Raw genomic sequence first — 17,110 nt, 5'->3', positions numbered from 1 at the left:
TACTTCAAAGTATACCAAATATTCTATCTATTCTTCCCTCTGCATTTACCACCCCAAGACCCAAATCAAGCCAAAATAGGTTCTTTAGGTTAACTGAAACTCTTTGACTGAAAAATTGACTTACCCTTTACTGCAAATGAATGCTCTGTGTTTTCAAAGAATTGGAACAAAATGGAAATATTTAACATTAACAAGACATATTTAAAATTTAATCTCATTTTGTGACTCAAGAGATGCTTAAAGATCTTGCTTTGACTTGAAATCAGCATGAAAAATATTTTTTACTACTATATCTGTGTAGAAATGCTAGTAATAAAAATGTTCTATTCACCCCCAAAATAAATGTATTTGGCTTCTTTTCAAAGGACAAGATAAAGCTTTCTGTCTAAAATAATCACATAGAAAACCCGATAGGTTTGTGGATTCATTCTTGACGTTTAGATTTGCTTGTTTAGGCCAAGTTTGAGGCAAAGTCATGACTAGACAGATTAAAAGTAAGATACTGTGTAGGTTATTGATTTGTAAGCAGCAAGGCTGAACTCCTTGTCTGACCACTATAATAGATTGTTAGTGGAAACACAAATAACTGCTTGAAAATGAATATACATAAAATGAAGATTCATAAACTCCATGCAATTGCAAAAATTGCATTGATAAATTTTCTTTGCTATGCTTTACTTAAACTTTGTAAAATTGTGGTGATGGCTTACTCAAAACTTGAAGTACACTAAGATTCTTTTTTTTTTCTTCCCTTTAAAAAATGTGCTATCTTTAATGAAGCATTTTTAAAACGCACCTTAATTAGTTGGTAGTTTTGAACTCCGTTTATTCCTATGTCAGGATCAATGGCTGCTGGGAGAGCATATCGAGAGTTTATAGCTGAGTTCTCTGGAATTGATATGTTGATAACCGTTGCAGGGAATAATGGTGCATTATCATTTATGTCTTCTATCAGAAAACGTATTTTAACCAGTCTAAATATTTCATCTGGCAGAACGGCAACCTCCACCTCATAAAAGCAACGGGTGTCCACTAAGACACCAGCACATAATTTCTCACGATCAATGCGAGCTCCAGTAGTGAAGATCTCACCAGTACCCTCTTCAATTCGAATCAGTGGCACATCTCCGGTCTTGTACACTAACTTGAACTGCATAGGAGTTGTTAAGGACTTGTCTGGAATTAGCGACAAGTTGAGGTCTTTCAGCAAGTCGCCTATCAGGACGTTTTCTGGCATTTCTTCCCGGACGGTGTAGTTCTTCTCCTGGGCGCCAGACTGAAACACGACGCATGCTAACAGGACCGCAAATATATACGTCCCGGACAACAAGTCCATACCAGGCAGGATTGCACTAGTTTTTTTGTATCAGTCCACAGAGAACTGCCAAAGAGAAAAGAAGAGTAGAAAAGAAAGAGAAGAGAAAGAGGAAGAGGAAGAAGAAGCAATTATTAAAGCCAAGCATTAATGTATGTTAACTAAATGCTCAGTTTTAAATTAAAATTACTAAATGAAATAAACAGCAAGGTCCTACTGTATAGCACGGGGAACTATATTCAATATCCTGTAATAGATCATAATGTAAAATAATATGAAAGAGAAACACACACACACATATATATATACATATATATAACCAAACCACTTTGCTGTACAGCAGAAATTAACACATTGTAAATCAACTATACTTCAATAAAATAAAAATTTGCCAAAATCATTAAATGAAAATACTAGCACGAAAAACACTGTTAAATAAACTAATGACAGATTTGTTTGAATCTAATATTATGCATTTTTACATCAAGATGAAAGGTAAATTAAGCAAGATACGTTGAGTAATTATGAGACCCAGAATATTTATAAAGGTGTTCACCATTGATAAGATATATAAAAGATAATATTATAACAAGACAGTTAAAAGTAATAAAAATAATTTAAAACATTTAATTCAATAGTTAAGGAAAAGTAAAGGGATATGTGTTACTAATAACAAAAATATAATCATTTACTCTTTGTTACAATGTGGTTTTCAAATGCAATTCTTCTATGTGTCATGAATGTTTTATACAATATTCTGTGTGTTCAGCTCTGGGCTTCAAAATGTAAATATCGATCTAGGTTAGGAAGTTTGGATTAAAAAGAAAAGTCCTTTCATAGAGGAGAGGGTTCAATATGGCAAATGCCTAAACATGGGAAGAACAATCATGTGAAAGAGGATTAAAGTTGTCTTTCTTTGGATGAGAGGAACAAGAATAGGTATAAAATTACAAGGAGGCAACTTTCAGATCAACTTAAACAACTGCCTATTAAAGCATTCTGGAAAAAAAATGGTTTTCAGGAGAGATTGAATTCCATATATTTGGAGGTACTGATACAGAAGCTGTATCACTAGTTTAGATCTACATATTTATGATTTGTTAGACAATATTCAAACATTCAATGAGAGAACTGGAGTGCAAGGCATCCCAACTCTGAGAGTTTGTTTATAGATTGCATAAAGTAGTCCATGTGAAAATGGGTTTTCACATCTACAGACTGACATAAGAATTACCCAACTACATGAAACAGCTTGACTAGGGTTTAAAAATAAGAAAGGCATTTTAAAAGACTTTATCAAGTTAAAACAGAGAGTCAAAAAACAAAGAATATCTCTGGCTCCTTTCCCCCTCCTTGCTTATTATTTTTCATTCACTGAAATCTGCCACTTTATTTCAGTTCTCTAGTTCTTCTGAAAAAATTCAACAAGGAATTTTTATTTCTTTATAAATTGCAAATTTGTCTTCAGTTTCCTTTATTAATTCTCAATTCCTATTCTCAAATTTATTTGGTGGATACAGTCTCAATTTGGTATATTAAATATCTTTTAATATCTAGTATTATGAAACATTTTAATATGCTTCTGGATGTTATTTGTAGGTTATATAAACACAAAGTGAAATTTGTGTTACACTGCTTTAAATCCTATCAGATATTATATTTTTATAATTAAGTAGGGATTAATGCAGCTCTCAATTCATTCTGAAGTTTTAAAGAATTAGCTAACAGATGGTCATTTAAAAATCTATTATGGAAAACTATTAATGCACATAGGTATCTAATTAAGGAAGTTCTCAATTTTTATTGGTAATTGATAACCAATTAAAATTTACAAAAATTTTAGTCATAGTTCTACAAACAGGAGGACTCATGAAATGATATAAATAACTTGCTATGGATATTATGATCTGATTATGCCAGACAATGTATTACATTAAATAATTTTAGAAAATATGCATATTGACAGGCCTGAAGACACAAGAGTGGGGAAAAAGAAACCTTCTTATTTGCAATCAGTAACAGAACAAAAGCATTTGTTGCAACAATCGAGATAGCTTGGGTCACAAATAGAACAAAGAAATAAGCTAAATAGACTTGAAGCATCTCATTTTATAAATTCTTATCACAGAATTTAAAAATTATATATTATTAGTCCAACCACTTTCCTATGTTGGGCAGTTGGCGTCATTTATAAAAAAAAATTAAGTATAATAGTGAGTAATGCTGATGCTGAAGACATTTTCTATCCTAGTAAACAACACAAAAAGACTATTGCCTGTGGTATTTTTAGCATCATTTGCTCAATGGTGAGCATTGGGATTACCTAATATAGCAACCTTTTCAAGACTCATTCTCTTGTGAATTATTGGCCTTATACTCCTCTATGAATGTGAGAATTAAAATACTTCATTTTTACTTACTATGAGTTAATATGCATACATATATGTGTGTCCTATTGTGACTCTAGAACATCTAAAAAAAACTGAGTGTCTAAGTGTGTGATTTTATAAATACCATGCAAACATAAGCAAAAATAAAAACGGGGCACTTACAATTAGAATTAAAACTACCACTCTATTCTTATCTTACCCTTAGGTATTACACGTTATTACAACTGGCAGAAGAATACTACAGACCATTTTTTAAAACATTGTGTGCATGTTGCAATATCCTACACAAGAGGAGGGATTAAGAAAGTGACCTAATTCTAAGCAGTCCCCCTCTGCCAATCCATTCTAAATGTGTTCTACTCTACTTTAATAATAACATCAAATAAAACATTTTAAAATATGTTTCATCACTTGAAATTCTTTCAGAGGTTTTGAAAACCAGGAAAAAAAATGGGAAAAAGGACAATTCAATTTCTAAAACTTAGGCAAATATACATATTGCAAACCTAGAAGGACTATTTACTGTCTAGTTAGTAATTAGTTTCATGAAAGGGCAGTCACGTATTCAACAAATATTTATTAAGCAATTTGTGTATGCCAGGCACTGTTGTAGACACTGAGAATAAATCAGTGAACAAAACAGGCAAAAACCTCTGCCCTCACAGAGTTTATAATTGATAGCAAAAATATTCCAGAATATCTTTAATTCAGTGTTCAACAAATGTATAACAAAGTCAACTCTGCCTCTATCAGGATGTAAATATGCATGATAAAATAACCTCAATCTCCAGATTCTGATTCCAACCCTTGCAGTTACCACTTGAAAATGTATTGTTATGTTTAAAATTTAAAAAGTTTTCTTTTAGGGCTTCCCTGGTGGCGCAGTGGTTGAGAGTCCGCTTGCCGATGCAGGGGACACGGGTTCATGACCCGGTTTGGGAAGATCCCACATGCCGCGGAGCGGCTGGGCCCGTGAGCCATGGCCGCTGAGCCTGTGCATCCGGAACCTGTGCTCCGCAACGGGAGAGGCCACAACAGTGAGAGGCCCGCGTACCACAAAAAAAAAAAAAAAAAAAAAAAAAAAAAAAGTTTTCTTTTAAACTGCTGAGTTTAATTATTTGAATGACCAATACAGAAATTAGGATATAAAGAGTCACTGCTTAGTCTTATGGAAGGATGATGAATTTAACTCAGATATGCAGGGAAAGTATTCCTATGGACATATCTTACTTAGCTCTAATTTTCTCTCTCCCATGAACAAACTATAAGATAACTTTAGATTTCTTTACCATTCTCCCACATCCCACTGCTACTATAGTCTACGGTTAGTTTGGAAATTGATAAGAAAGGTACAATGAAAGAAGATGCAGAGAATTAAAATTTTCTACAAGTTTCAGTAGTGCCAGCGTTATTTAAGTGATGTTTTTACAGGCAATATATAGTGATTGGGTAGGGAACAGTCATAGTTAGAAGGACAGAATCATGACAGTCAGAGGAAACAAAAGCAGAAACAAAATAAGCAACTCTGAAATTTTAAGACATGAAAAGCAAAAATGCAAGTTCGTTTTATAGTCTCTGAGCAATTTAGTTCTAAAAAGGTAAGTAGATAGGGGAACTAAGTCTCTACTATATGCAGTTCTAGAGATTTCAAACCATAAAAGTGATATTCAAATGGTTTTTCAGAAGAATTCCAATGCATAATTTTCCTGACATACTTGTTACATTTTCCTTCATTGTACTGCTGTGTTCAACTTGTAATATACTTAAGGTAATTCTGCATGAATGAGTGGCTTACATGCTACAGTAACAAATTGTTAAAATAGTACAAATTTAGGGCTTCCCTGGTGGCGCAGTGGTTGAGAGTCCGCCTGCCGATGCAGGGGATACGGGTTCGTGCCCCGGTCTGGGAGGATCCCACATGCTGTGGAGTGGCTGGGCCCGTGAGCCATGGCCGCTGAGCCTGCGCATCCGGAGCCTGTGCTCCACAGCGGGAGAAGCCACAACAGTGAGAGGCCCGCGTACCGCAAAAAAAAAAAAAAAAAAAAAGTGCAAATTTAGGTATTATATGAAAATAAGAAATACCTGTATGTTGCCCACGATCTTAAATCCACTTGGCTCTCATCATTCTAATTACTGTAATGTCTTGTGAAGTCAAAAATACACAATTAAACAACCATAATGTATTATATAGTTACTTCTACATTCTTGTTCTCATGCACAGTCAAAGCTTCTTTCAAGACTGGGAAAACAATAATGTAGTTCTTCAGGTTGACAGGAAGGAATCTAGAACATTGCACCTGGAGAAAGACAAACTGGAGCAACTGATAAACTCAATCTTTTCCAAGGGATTGACCACAAGTAGAGTGGGGTAAGTGCACTGGCTGTCCTGTTTGACATGACTATTTCCTATGTATTCTGAAAGTTGAAATGTCGAAATGAAAGATTTAGTAGTGTACTTTGATTCTATTAAACTGATATTTTTATTAAATTTTATTCCACAAAAGACTCATTTATCGTACTTCTTTTTGTACCGGTCTAATTTTCACGTTTGGATCTAATCTTCTCCAAGAAGTCGATTCCATCAATGTTCCTTCCTTCTCTAAAATGTTTATGTTTTATTGAATCATTCTAACACTCCACAACAGAAGTGCAGTGCTCTCTAATGGGGCTTCAAATCTGTTAATAATCAATGCTCGAATATCACTTATAAGACAATTTGTGAAGGTTGCTCTTCTATATTAATTTTTCTGGATTTTTGATATGATTTAGGGAGCATTTTTAAAATAGCTTTACAGATTAATCAAGCAAGAGACATATTCCATTTGGCAAAAATATAATGGTCATTCATCATCATATATCTTTGTATAACCTTGGGGTGAATTTAATCATGATTATTTCAATATCTACTAATTACTTTAATATGTTTGGTCTATAAGTAACATATTATCATAACAAATAGTTCTTGGATTCGCTGAAGTTAAAAGGATGATCTCCATTTGGCGTAGCATTTTAATTCCTCTAAGTAATTTCAAATCAGTTATTTCAATTAATCTTTATAACAACTATATGGTTTATATGAATATTGTAGGCATTAATTCATATATTAAATGTTTATATCAAATAGGTGGTAATTTCACACTCTGTAGATCCTCTAGATGACCAGGTGTTTGTTTGTTTGTTTGTTTTCGGCACGCGGGCCTCTCACTGTTGTGGCCTCTCCCGTTGTGGAGCACAGGCTCCGGATGCGCAGGCCCAGCAGCCATGGCTCACGGGCCCAGCCACTCCGCGACATCTGGGATCTTCCCGGACCGGGATACGAACCCGCGCTCCCTGCATCGGCAGGCGGACTCTCAACCACTGTGCCACCAGGGAAGCCCTAGATGACCAGGTTTTAAGATCATGTTTTAAGCAGGTAAATAAATGGGGTAGATTTCTGACTTCACTGAGAATTGATTGAATAGTCCATTTTGATTTTTAGATATGTAAGGATAAGTGAATAATTCTATTAATTCCTATTCTCAGGAATTAATTAATCCCTATTCTCAGGAATTAATAAAACAGTGTAGGTTTAATCAGAAAAAAGGTGATGACTTGGTATATTTTTTATTTGTGTCAGATGCTAATTTATCAAAATCATGATGCAATAAATTCAACAGTTAAAAGAAAATGAGATATACCACCAGAATCTTGGAAGGTGCTGAAAACAAGATCCCAGTTGATAGTCTGAAAAATGAATCAAGGTAAGATATTAATCATCGGAAAATGAATGGTATCTACCAACCTATTGTTCCAAGGAACAAGGAGATGACTTTCATCCTTAACAGCTGCATTCATTCACCCAGGGAGACAAAGAAGCTTTTCCGGCTAAGATGACTTCGGGGCGACATAAATCCTCAATCAATGGCTACACATCATAGACCACCAAGCAAAAATGACACAGCAACTTCTTAAAAACCAATCTTGCTACTTGGTTAATCAACTGCCTAATAGCAAGTACCTCAGCCTAAAGGTTCAGCAAAAATCCCTTCTCCTTTTAATTCTTATTCTTTTACACATATTTTAATATAATTTCTGTGATTTTCATTTTCTGTCACCACAAAACTCAAACTGGATGACAAGTTAAAAATGACAACATAGGGGCTTCCCTGGTGGCGCAGTGGTTGAGAGTCCGCCTGCCAATGCAGGGGACACGGGTTCGTGCCCCGGTCCGGGAGGATCCCACATGCCGCGGAGCGGCTGGGCCCGTGAGCCATGGCCGCTGAGCCTGCGCGTCCGGAGCCTGTGCTCCGCAACGGGAGAGGCCACAACAGTGAGAGGCCCGTGTACTGCAAAAAAAAAAAAAAAAAAAAAAAAGACAACATAAATGAATCAATGGGTAGAAAAACATTTGAATCATAAATGGGACATACACAGGCCACATTTTGATACATTTAATTTGGGGCAGAACAATAATTACACAGAATTCTGGCTTTAAAAACTGAATTAGCATTTATGAATTAAACACTACTTCTGGTCAGTTCTTAATTTGTACAATAAATTCATATTCTGGGGTCAGCCCCATTTTCATGAAGGAATTGTTTCTATAACAAATACAATTCAAATGTATTTACAAATAGCTCACACAAAGACAAATTATAAATGTTAGTATTTCTACTATTTTTACTTTCTCCTTCTTCTAAGTTAACACATAAAGAAATGTCCTGTTGATTTAGCAATATCCCTCAAACCTGTAGTGAGTTATTATTTCAACTTTGTCTTACCTCATTTTAATTCCAAATATAAATATAATACTAATCATTCAAACTTCAATTTGGGCATTCAAAAACACCTTGCTAAATTTGAGGAATCCTAATTTTAGAGAAGGTCAGTTGGGTCCTGTTTCAATATTATTAGTATATTTGAAAGTGTACAAAATGGTCAATTATAAACTGGATGCTTTTATGTGTAAAATCCTACATAATACCTGAAGTTTTAGCTCTTCAAAAATAGAAATTTAGGTATAAAATTCATCTCCCATAAAAATATTCTTTAAATTGAAATAATTGTATAGATCTGTAATATTTTATAGTGTCATCCTCTATTCTGATTGCAAGTGAATCATTTCAAATATATAACAAAATTTATTAGTAGGCCTTTATATTTACTTTAGCAGTGTATGGGCACTGTGCCAGACACATAAGTGTTAAGTTATAACATAAGTTAAGAAATATTTATTGGGTCTTTGTGTTTCTGATTTTTTTGTTTTGATCTCTTTTTTTTTTCAAGATCATATTACTACAAAGACTGCCAAAGATTCTAAGACACAATAGGAATAATATACAACAACTTGGAGTATTCATTATACCGTGCATTCTGTTTTATTTTTAAAAACGTACATTATTTTCTAAGAGTATATTTTAAGCACAATCTTCTCCTGCAGGTATTTTCATTACAAATTAAATTGTTCTTAGCAGTTTTCCCAACTAGAAGTACATAAAATATTTAAATTAATTAACAAATCCTATACCTTTTCAATGTGTAGATTGCTGTTATTTAAAATTGCTTTTTATCATACTTCCTACTTTGGAGTACCACAAATCTCACTTAGGTTCATAAGAGAATTAAAAGTGATTCTTTTTATCATTAGATTTCATTCACTATACTCCATACTTTCCCACCATAAGTAAAGAGTCTTCCTTCTACACAGTAATAGGCTAGCATGTTGGAAGAAAAATTTTATGCTACCTTTTTATAACTCAAGCAGTACATTAACCTCAAAGTGACTTTAAGTAACTGTCAAATGGGAAATCAAGAATGTACAAGTTCCATTTCCACAGAGTTGGATACAGTTTTGTTCTTTGGACTAGAAAATGCCAGCCAAATCCTAATTGTGGAATATTCATGAGATATTTCATTTTTATGTTTAAAATAATCATCTTCATGTTCCACTGTGGGTATATGTCCTTGTGTGTATGTGTGTTCAATGAAAATTGGCAACTGAGATGCCATTACATTAGACAATAGTTGAAATCGAAGTGGAGCGGTCAGAATTGCTCTCATATTAAGGCAGTCTCGATATGCAGTACTTTCACTATGTCCCACATTAATGCATAAGGAGACCAAATAGATATTTTTATTTAGGCATTTGCAGTCGTCACTTTTTAAATTTAGCTCTTTCCCTGCTTATGAAGAACATAACTAACTTTATTTATGAAGGTTTGCAAAAAAAATTTTGTCTTCTGAAAAATAGATTTCACATTGATTTTGAAAAAGTTTGCCAAAGAAAGAAAATAAAGATACCATTCTTCCTATTAGGTACCAGAGACTCAAATTATTTGTGTTGCTTTACCCCCCCCCCGAAAATATTCTTGGTTTTTAGAATTACAACTTACATTGTGATGATTTCAACTTGAAACAGAGTATGAAATAGGTATCTTATTTTAGATAAATCACAATTTCTGTATAGATAATAAATATATAATAGTGTCCTCACATTTTCTTCTTATTCCAAGAATATTTGAAATACTGAAAAATATTTTTTTCCTTTGCAAAGGTATTCAACACCTTAATGGAGATGATAGAAAGAGCTATCACAACCAGAACTATATCACGAGTGAGTGCTATAACTGGCACTCACTCTATGAAATTGTGATCAAATGCTGTATTAATTCTTCCTATAAACTAACAATCCTGGAAAATTAAGGCCAGTGCTATTCACGATAAAAATTGCTTTGCATCAGGACGTGATATTATAGATGGCACAAGAATTAAAATTTAGAAGCAAAGGTGATTATACCCTGAAAAAAAAAAGTCTCTTTTCCACTCTATAGTCATATTTAGACCATAAGCACCTGAAGCTGTGCATTTCAGTATAGTCATCCTGGCCATATGTATTCAATATATTATAGGTACTTATTTATATTATGCATGCATTTCTGATATTATAAAGCAAGATAAACCTATATAGTTGTCTATTAGGATATTTGCACTATTCCCTTCAGTTTCCTGTCTGAAGTTCTTGAAGAATTAATGATTTCTATCATGCATTATATTCTTCATGTTATCCCTATAAGGATTATGATGATGGTAAATCAGGAGAACATGGTGAGTACCCCACACTTCTATTGACTGTAAACACTATACTAAAAACTATCAAGTGGGTAGTTGTATTGGTATATTACCTCTTCATCATTTTAGTGTCTCAGATACAGTACATTTATTTATATAGTATTTCTCATAGGTTTTATGGGGATCATATAATGTTTTATGAAAATAATTGTAAGATACCATTTGTTTATAAAACTGCACATGTTTTCTCTTGGAGGATCTCAAGCAGTTTGATTTCTAATTTAACTGGAAATTTGATTGTTTCTCCTTGAATTAACAAGTTACCAATCTCTTAAAAATATTCACTACCTAATAGTTTCAAGATTTAATGTCATAAAATAGCATTCATCACTAAATGATTCAATAATAAATTTTACTGCATCATCTCATTTTATCATTTTTTTGTCCCCTGCCTATGAATCGGATACCCTAGCCATATTTCACTTTCCTTGGATGCACGCATAGCTCAAGATTATTTTCCTCTCGCTGTAGATTACCACTGTCCAGTAGAACTGTTTGCCTGGTAGAAATGTTTGATAACCTGCACTGTCCAATACTGTAGCCCTTAGCCACATTTGCCTATAACACTTGAAGTGTGCCTAGTGCAAATAAATGACTGAATTTTTAATTTAATTTATAGTTATAATAGAATCATGTCATGTAAGCCCCTATTGGCTGTTATGTTTCCTTATATTTCTATTTCTGTGCAAACTTAACCCTTGACCTCCAAGTTCTCCACAGTGCTGAATACAGTCTTAATAAATGCTGCTCATTTAAAATTTTTATGTGTGTGTATATATATATATACATATTAATAAAGAAATATAATTTAATAAATAAAAGACTTTGAGAGTTTAAAAACTTAGACAAAGTGATTTAGACTTTAAAAACTTAGACAAAGTGATTTAAACCACTAGTAAAAGCCATTAACCCCTGAAATCGAAATGGAATCCTTCAGTTTCTCTGTGCAATATCCAGTCTTGCTCCTAGTCTGTTTTTTCTCTAAAATTCTTATTTCTTAGGAGTCAGCTATTCCTATTTTTAATTTTATTGTGTTTAACTTTTATTTGGAAAAAACTGGACAAATAGAGGCAATGTATGGAGGAAGAGCTAGCATTCTAATTTCATTTAAATATATATATATATAATAAGTTTCGGAATTTATTACATTATACATAAAACAGTAAATGAACATAGGAATTTTTTTGTGCATAAGGTATTGGTTTCTTACATTTTCCAGATCCACTATATAACGTTGCTTTAATTGTTTCACTTACTTATACTTATTTCCTTCCCATATGTCAATAAATTAACATGTCAATGTCAAAATATGCCCTCTTTAAAAGGGCATGATTTTACCCAATATTACTTTCGAAGTAGCAATTGAGTCTACAGACTAAAGCTGGAAAAAAAAGTAGGACTTTTATTTCTGCGTTGTGTGCCATGTTCATGAAAAAGTATAAAATCAATTTTTCATAGTCATTATCAAGTGTACAAAAAAATTCATTGATAGCTAATTCCACCATGCTCACAAAAAGAAGCCATATTGTAGAAGCATTGTTAAAATATACTTTTGGTTTGATCTTCTTGTTTTAAAAATAAATGAAAATTTATTTATAAGCAGAATCAACCAAAAGCCTACACATAGATCCATTCTTGCTACTGCCTTAATGACCAATATTGATGATATCAGACAAATCATTCATTCAGGGATTTACATACATTGTAGCAAGACCATTCATTTAAAACTATTATTAAATATATTTGGCATAGAAATTGAGACAAACATTCATTTTCCTACTTAAAAATCAAAGTCATAGAATGTTATTATATCCAAATATAGATTGCCTTGGAACAATGAAATTAAAAAAAAAAGACATTTTATTTAAGATTTTGTAGCATGAGCTATGGAGATGGATCGCCTGGTTTTGAATCCATGATCCATCACTTATTAGCTGTGTAACTTTATGCAAGTTTTTAAAAATTCTCTGTCTCATTAAAAAATAGATATAATAATAGCATCTACCTCATAGTGTTACTGTGAAGACTAAATGAATTAACATATGTAAAGCACTTAGAATAGTTCCTGAAACTCACAAGTGTTGTATGTGTTTGCAATCGTTGTTGTTGTTACTATTAAACTAAAGAAAATAAACAAATGTGGTTGTATATCCTGCACTCACAAAGGCAAATAAATAAGTCTAATCCAGTGGGAGAAAAATAATTGGGCCTGAATTCTAGTGTTAACTTTGCCTTTAAGTAGTTATGACCTCGGACAAGTCATTTAATCATTCTGTGCCTCCCTTTCTTCATTATGGTGAGTAGGATTGGAGTTCATCTCTCAGATCTTGTTCTAGCATTTTATGATTGAAATAAGCTTTCATCATAAATCTGTAGTCATTTGCATAATGGATCTCAGTTATGTGCAATGCTACAGCTTTAAAAGTTTTTACAACACAATTCCAAATATCTTATTGTCATCAACTACATATTTCATATAATTTTATCTGATTTAAAATCATGTTTACAAGGTTTAAAGACTGTATGCCTTGTTTTTAGTAGGTAGTGATTTTATGGTTGTTTCTAGCTTGGCAACAAATAATTTTTCATATATTGGGTTGGCCAAATAGCTCCTTTGGGTTTTTCCCAAAATGTTATGAAAAACCCGAATGAACTTTTTGACCAAATCAATAATTTAGAATGGAAACCTTGTTTTAAAAGAGTATTTTAATGATTATTTTCCACTTTCAAAGGTTTATGGAAATAAAATTCCCCTCAAAATTTTCTGTTTCTTGATAACATTTTCAAAAAGGATATATTCTAATGACATTTATCTTTAGATATTATTATGATTAGTTTTCAAATTGGTCAAGTTTTCAAATTGACCAGTTCATCCCTTTGATGAAATACAAAATATATACTGACTCATTGTATGATTTTAATTGATATTTTCTTTTTTTAAGAACAAATATAAGTTAGAGAAAGCAGGGGTTTATTTTCATTGGATAATTGTAATACATCTTGAATCCCTGTAATACAGTGCTGTGTTGAAAATATTGAAGCAAACACATCTCACAAAATCAAGTCATTTTTTTGAAACAGTACTTCCAACTAAAATATGCCATCATGATTTCATATTGAAAATGATAAAAATTCAACTTCTGAAAGTTGATAACTTTAAAATTAAAAAGATAATTCAAACCTGTTATAGCTTACAACCACAACATTGCACCTTCAAAATTTTCCACTAATTACAGCTGCTAATTTTCAAGAGGAACTGTTAAAGTGAGTCAGATTTGACATAAGGACAGCTTCTCCACCTCTTTTTTTTATTCAGAAGAAAAGTTTTTTAAAACAGAACACTTCCAAATATATTATCTATCCAACTAGCACTTTTATATGGACTACTTTTACTTTTTTTGATGTTGGAAAATAAATATTAATTATTTCATAAAACATTATATACAACAATCAAAACAAAACAACAAAAACTGAAAACCAAAAAACTACATGTGTTATATATTAAAATCTACAGAATCTAAACTCTGAGGCCTAGCATTCAAAGGTCCTTAATTAGTTGCTTCCAATATACGTCTTTCTCATTAATTTCTAATCCATGACCTCTCCTCTTCAGTCAAGCCAACACCCACTCTAACCACAGCATTTTCCACATCTCTGGTCATCCAAGGTCCTCATCTGCTCTGGGGCATTTCACACAACTCATTTCCTCTAAGAAACTTTCACAGATTAACATCACATGGGGAATATCTGAATAAGCATAAGAGTAAGGATAAAGTTAAATGTAAGTGCTTAAGGGACTTGTAGTTAAAATATGGCAACTATGGAGAAGGCAGTCAACAAAGTCATGGAGTCATGGAGTTTTGTTTTTCTAACTTTAATTTGGAAAAAATATCTCATTAATAGTTATTATGTGTCATGTGCATTTGAATAGCACATTCCCTTACTCATCTATTCTTTCTCCTTCAGAACATTGTTTTGAACTGAATGTCTTGTTTAAAGAATTTTTTATCTTAGTTTAATTTGGCTTTGCTATCTTAATGGTAAACTATCACTAAGAAAATGGGGACTGTACTTCCTAATTTTTTTTTTATAATTCTGCTCTATTATCTCAAGTCCTATTGAAAGCAAACTTGGTACAAATATCAGGTCTTTGAAACATGTGTGCATGTTAAGGGACAATAAAGAATAAGATTGAATCATCCTGCCAATGATTAAACTACAAACGGTCTTACTCATGACAGTTTGTACCCTCAAGATGTTTGTAAATGTAGTAATAATGTGATGAGTTATGTTCCAACTACCTGTAAGGGCCTTGAACAATTTGAGAAGAACTGTGAGGCACTAGGGAAACAAGGAGTAGCAGAGGGTATGGAAGAGTCTGTGGAGGAAACTTGAAAAGAGTGGGGGTACTAAGGAGAGGCAAGGAATGATTTTGAGCATCAGGATGGACTAGGAGAATGAGAAGTATTCATGGAATCTAAGCAGGGCAAAGATGGATGAAAACTAACTGGGGGAATCTGAAGTTGGGGAACCTAAAAAGTGGGTAGAGAGTAAGAAGTTAATTATAGAAACTCAAAAGCACAGTGAGGAATTTGGCGAAACTGTAATGAACTGAGCATGACTTCCATGAATGGGAGACTTGAAGGACTGGAAAGAACAAGGAAGGTGTGGGGAGATTTGATGGATCTGGGAGGTCTTAGGTACCACTGAAAGTGGATTTGAGTACCTGAAGGGGATGGTGGATAGAGATAGAGGGATAAAAGAGATAATGGAAGGGAACAATGAAAATAATGACATAACAAGTAAAATAAGGTTGTTTAAAATTTTTTCATCCTTAAGATTAAATTACTGGGGAAATTTTACATTGGTTAGCACTTTTAAGATATTTCTTCTTTCAGGAATGCCGGGGGTGGGGGTGGGTGGGGGGTGGCACATATTTCACTTTCTTCTTCTGCCACATGGAAGAGAAAAACTGAGAATGGGATTTGTGACAAAGAACTTAAACACATTATTTTAAAATATAAAATATATTGTACTACTTTATAACAGTACTATTTAGTACTGTGAGAAGGTTGAGGAGCTGCACTGGAGGACACATTAACCACTAAGTCTATAAACTTAAATGATTTTTGAAAAAATTAAAACTTCCCATGACACTCTGAACATTATTTCAAATTTCATTTGATTAAACAGAATCTTAAAAACTTTTAATCACTTGAATGAAGATTGGAGGGATAGACCACTAGCTTATTTAATCAAATCATCATCCTATCAGTACAAGAAATTCTATATATTTATTTATTAGAAAAATCTCTTCTTTGCTAGTTTAGTATATATTTATTGAGTACCTTCTATGCACCAGGCATTGGAAATGCAAAAATGAGGAAGAACAGTCCCTCTCCCTAGGGCCTGTCCCTCTACCACCACAAAAGAGGTATTTGTTCCAAAAATAGGTTTTTCTGTAATTTATCAGTACATGGATATCTAATGGTCCTAATGATATCGCTGCATGATCCAAAGCAGCCTTTAAGTCTTCATAGGTAACCATCAGTCAGGCTATAGTGTATTTTTTTTCTCATAATTGATTCCTTAGAAATTTACAATACATTGATGACATGTGTTGTCATCCAAGTCAATAGAAACACTTACTGTAATTTTGGGGATTTTTCTTGTATTACATCTCTCCCCACACGATATTAATCAGTATACTGGAAGATAAGCTTCCCTTTCCCCTCATCCATTCTCACTGTTAACAATTTAAGCTTGACACAAATCTTTTAAGGAAAAGAAAGATTCAAACACTAAAAATGGGAGTTCAGATAAAATCTGTACTCCCAAAAAGACCCAAAAGAAGTGTGATTTATATGATGTTTAACATATATAAAACTCACCTTGAAATATCTGAATTAAAACCCACTTTCCTACAGTCCTCATAGTGCTCTGCAATCAGCTGTGGGGTAGAGGATGAAAAGAGGAGGGGAAGAAAAAGATCTTTTCCTCCAGTACAATGTAATCGTTTGAAACTTAAAATAGATGCACTAAAAGATTGGGCTTCAATAACCTTATACTACACTAGGTGGGAGGTTCCACAGCAGGACCTCTAAGGTCCCTTTAATTTCAGGGATGCAATGACTCTGTGTTCCCTGATGGATAAAGTGCTGTTAGCAGAAAATCATTCAGGACTCTGAAATGCAGGCACAAAATATTCTAGGAATTCAAAATGAGGCAAAGACTCTGCTACCCTTATTTGCCTGCTAAGGGAAGCTCAGATAAAAATGCTGTATCCACTAACTGGGCT

General features: G+C 33.2%; 1 protein-coding gene across 8 annotated transcripts in view; it reads right to left on the bottom strand.

Annotated features, from left to right (window-relative positions):
• PCDH11X (protocadherin 11 X-linked) overlaps positions 1 to 16,746 on the bottom strand; it is a gene marked incomplete at both ends in the record, with an annotated part of 710,965 nt that extends 694,219 nt beyond the window's left edge. For 4 of the 8 annotated variants that reach the window (XM_082865343.1, XM_082865344.1, XM_082865345.1 and 1 more), the window contains one exon: positions 797 to 1,336. In XM_082865343.1, the coding sequence (XP_082721469.1) occupies positions 797 to 1,336 (540 nt within the window). Of the gene's footprint in view, positions 1 to 796; positions 1,382 to 16,703 lie in introns of those variants that run through there. The other 4 variants (XM_082865341.1, XM_082865346.1, XM_082865342.1 and 1 more) reach the window with 2 other exon arrangements.
• Positions 16,747 to 17,110: the final 364 nt, after the last annotated feature.

This window comes from Leucopleurus acutus (assembly GCF_964270905.1).
Source record: "Leucopleurus acutus genome assembly, chromosome: X".
In the NCBI taxonomy this organism is placed as follows: domain Eukaryota; kingdom Metazoa; phylum Chordata; class Mammalia; order Artiodactyla; family Delphinidae; genus Leucopleurus; species Leucopleurus acutus.
The sequence above is the reverse complement of the archived record's forward strand: the minus strand, read 5'-3'. Positions and strand labels throughout refer to the sequence as shown.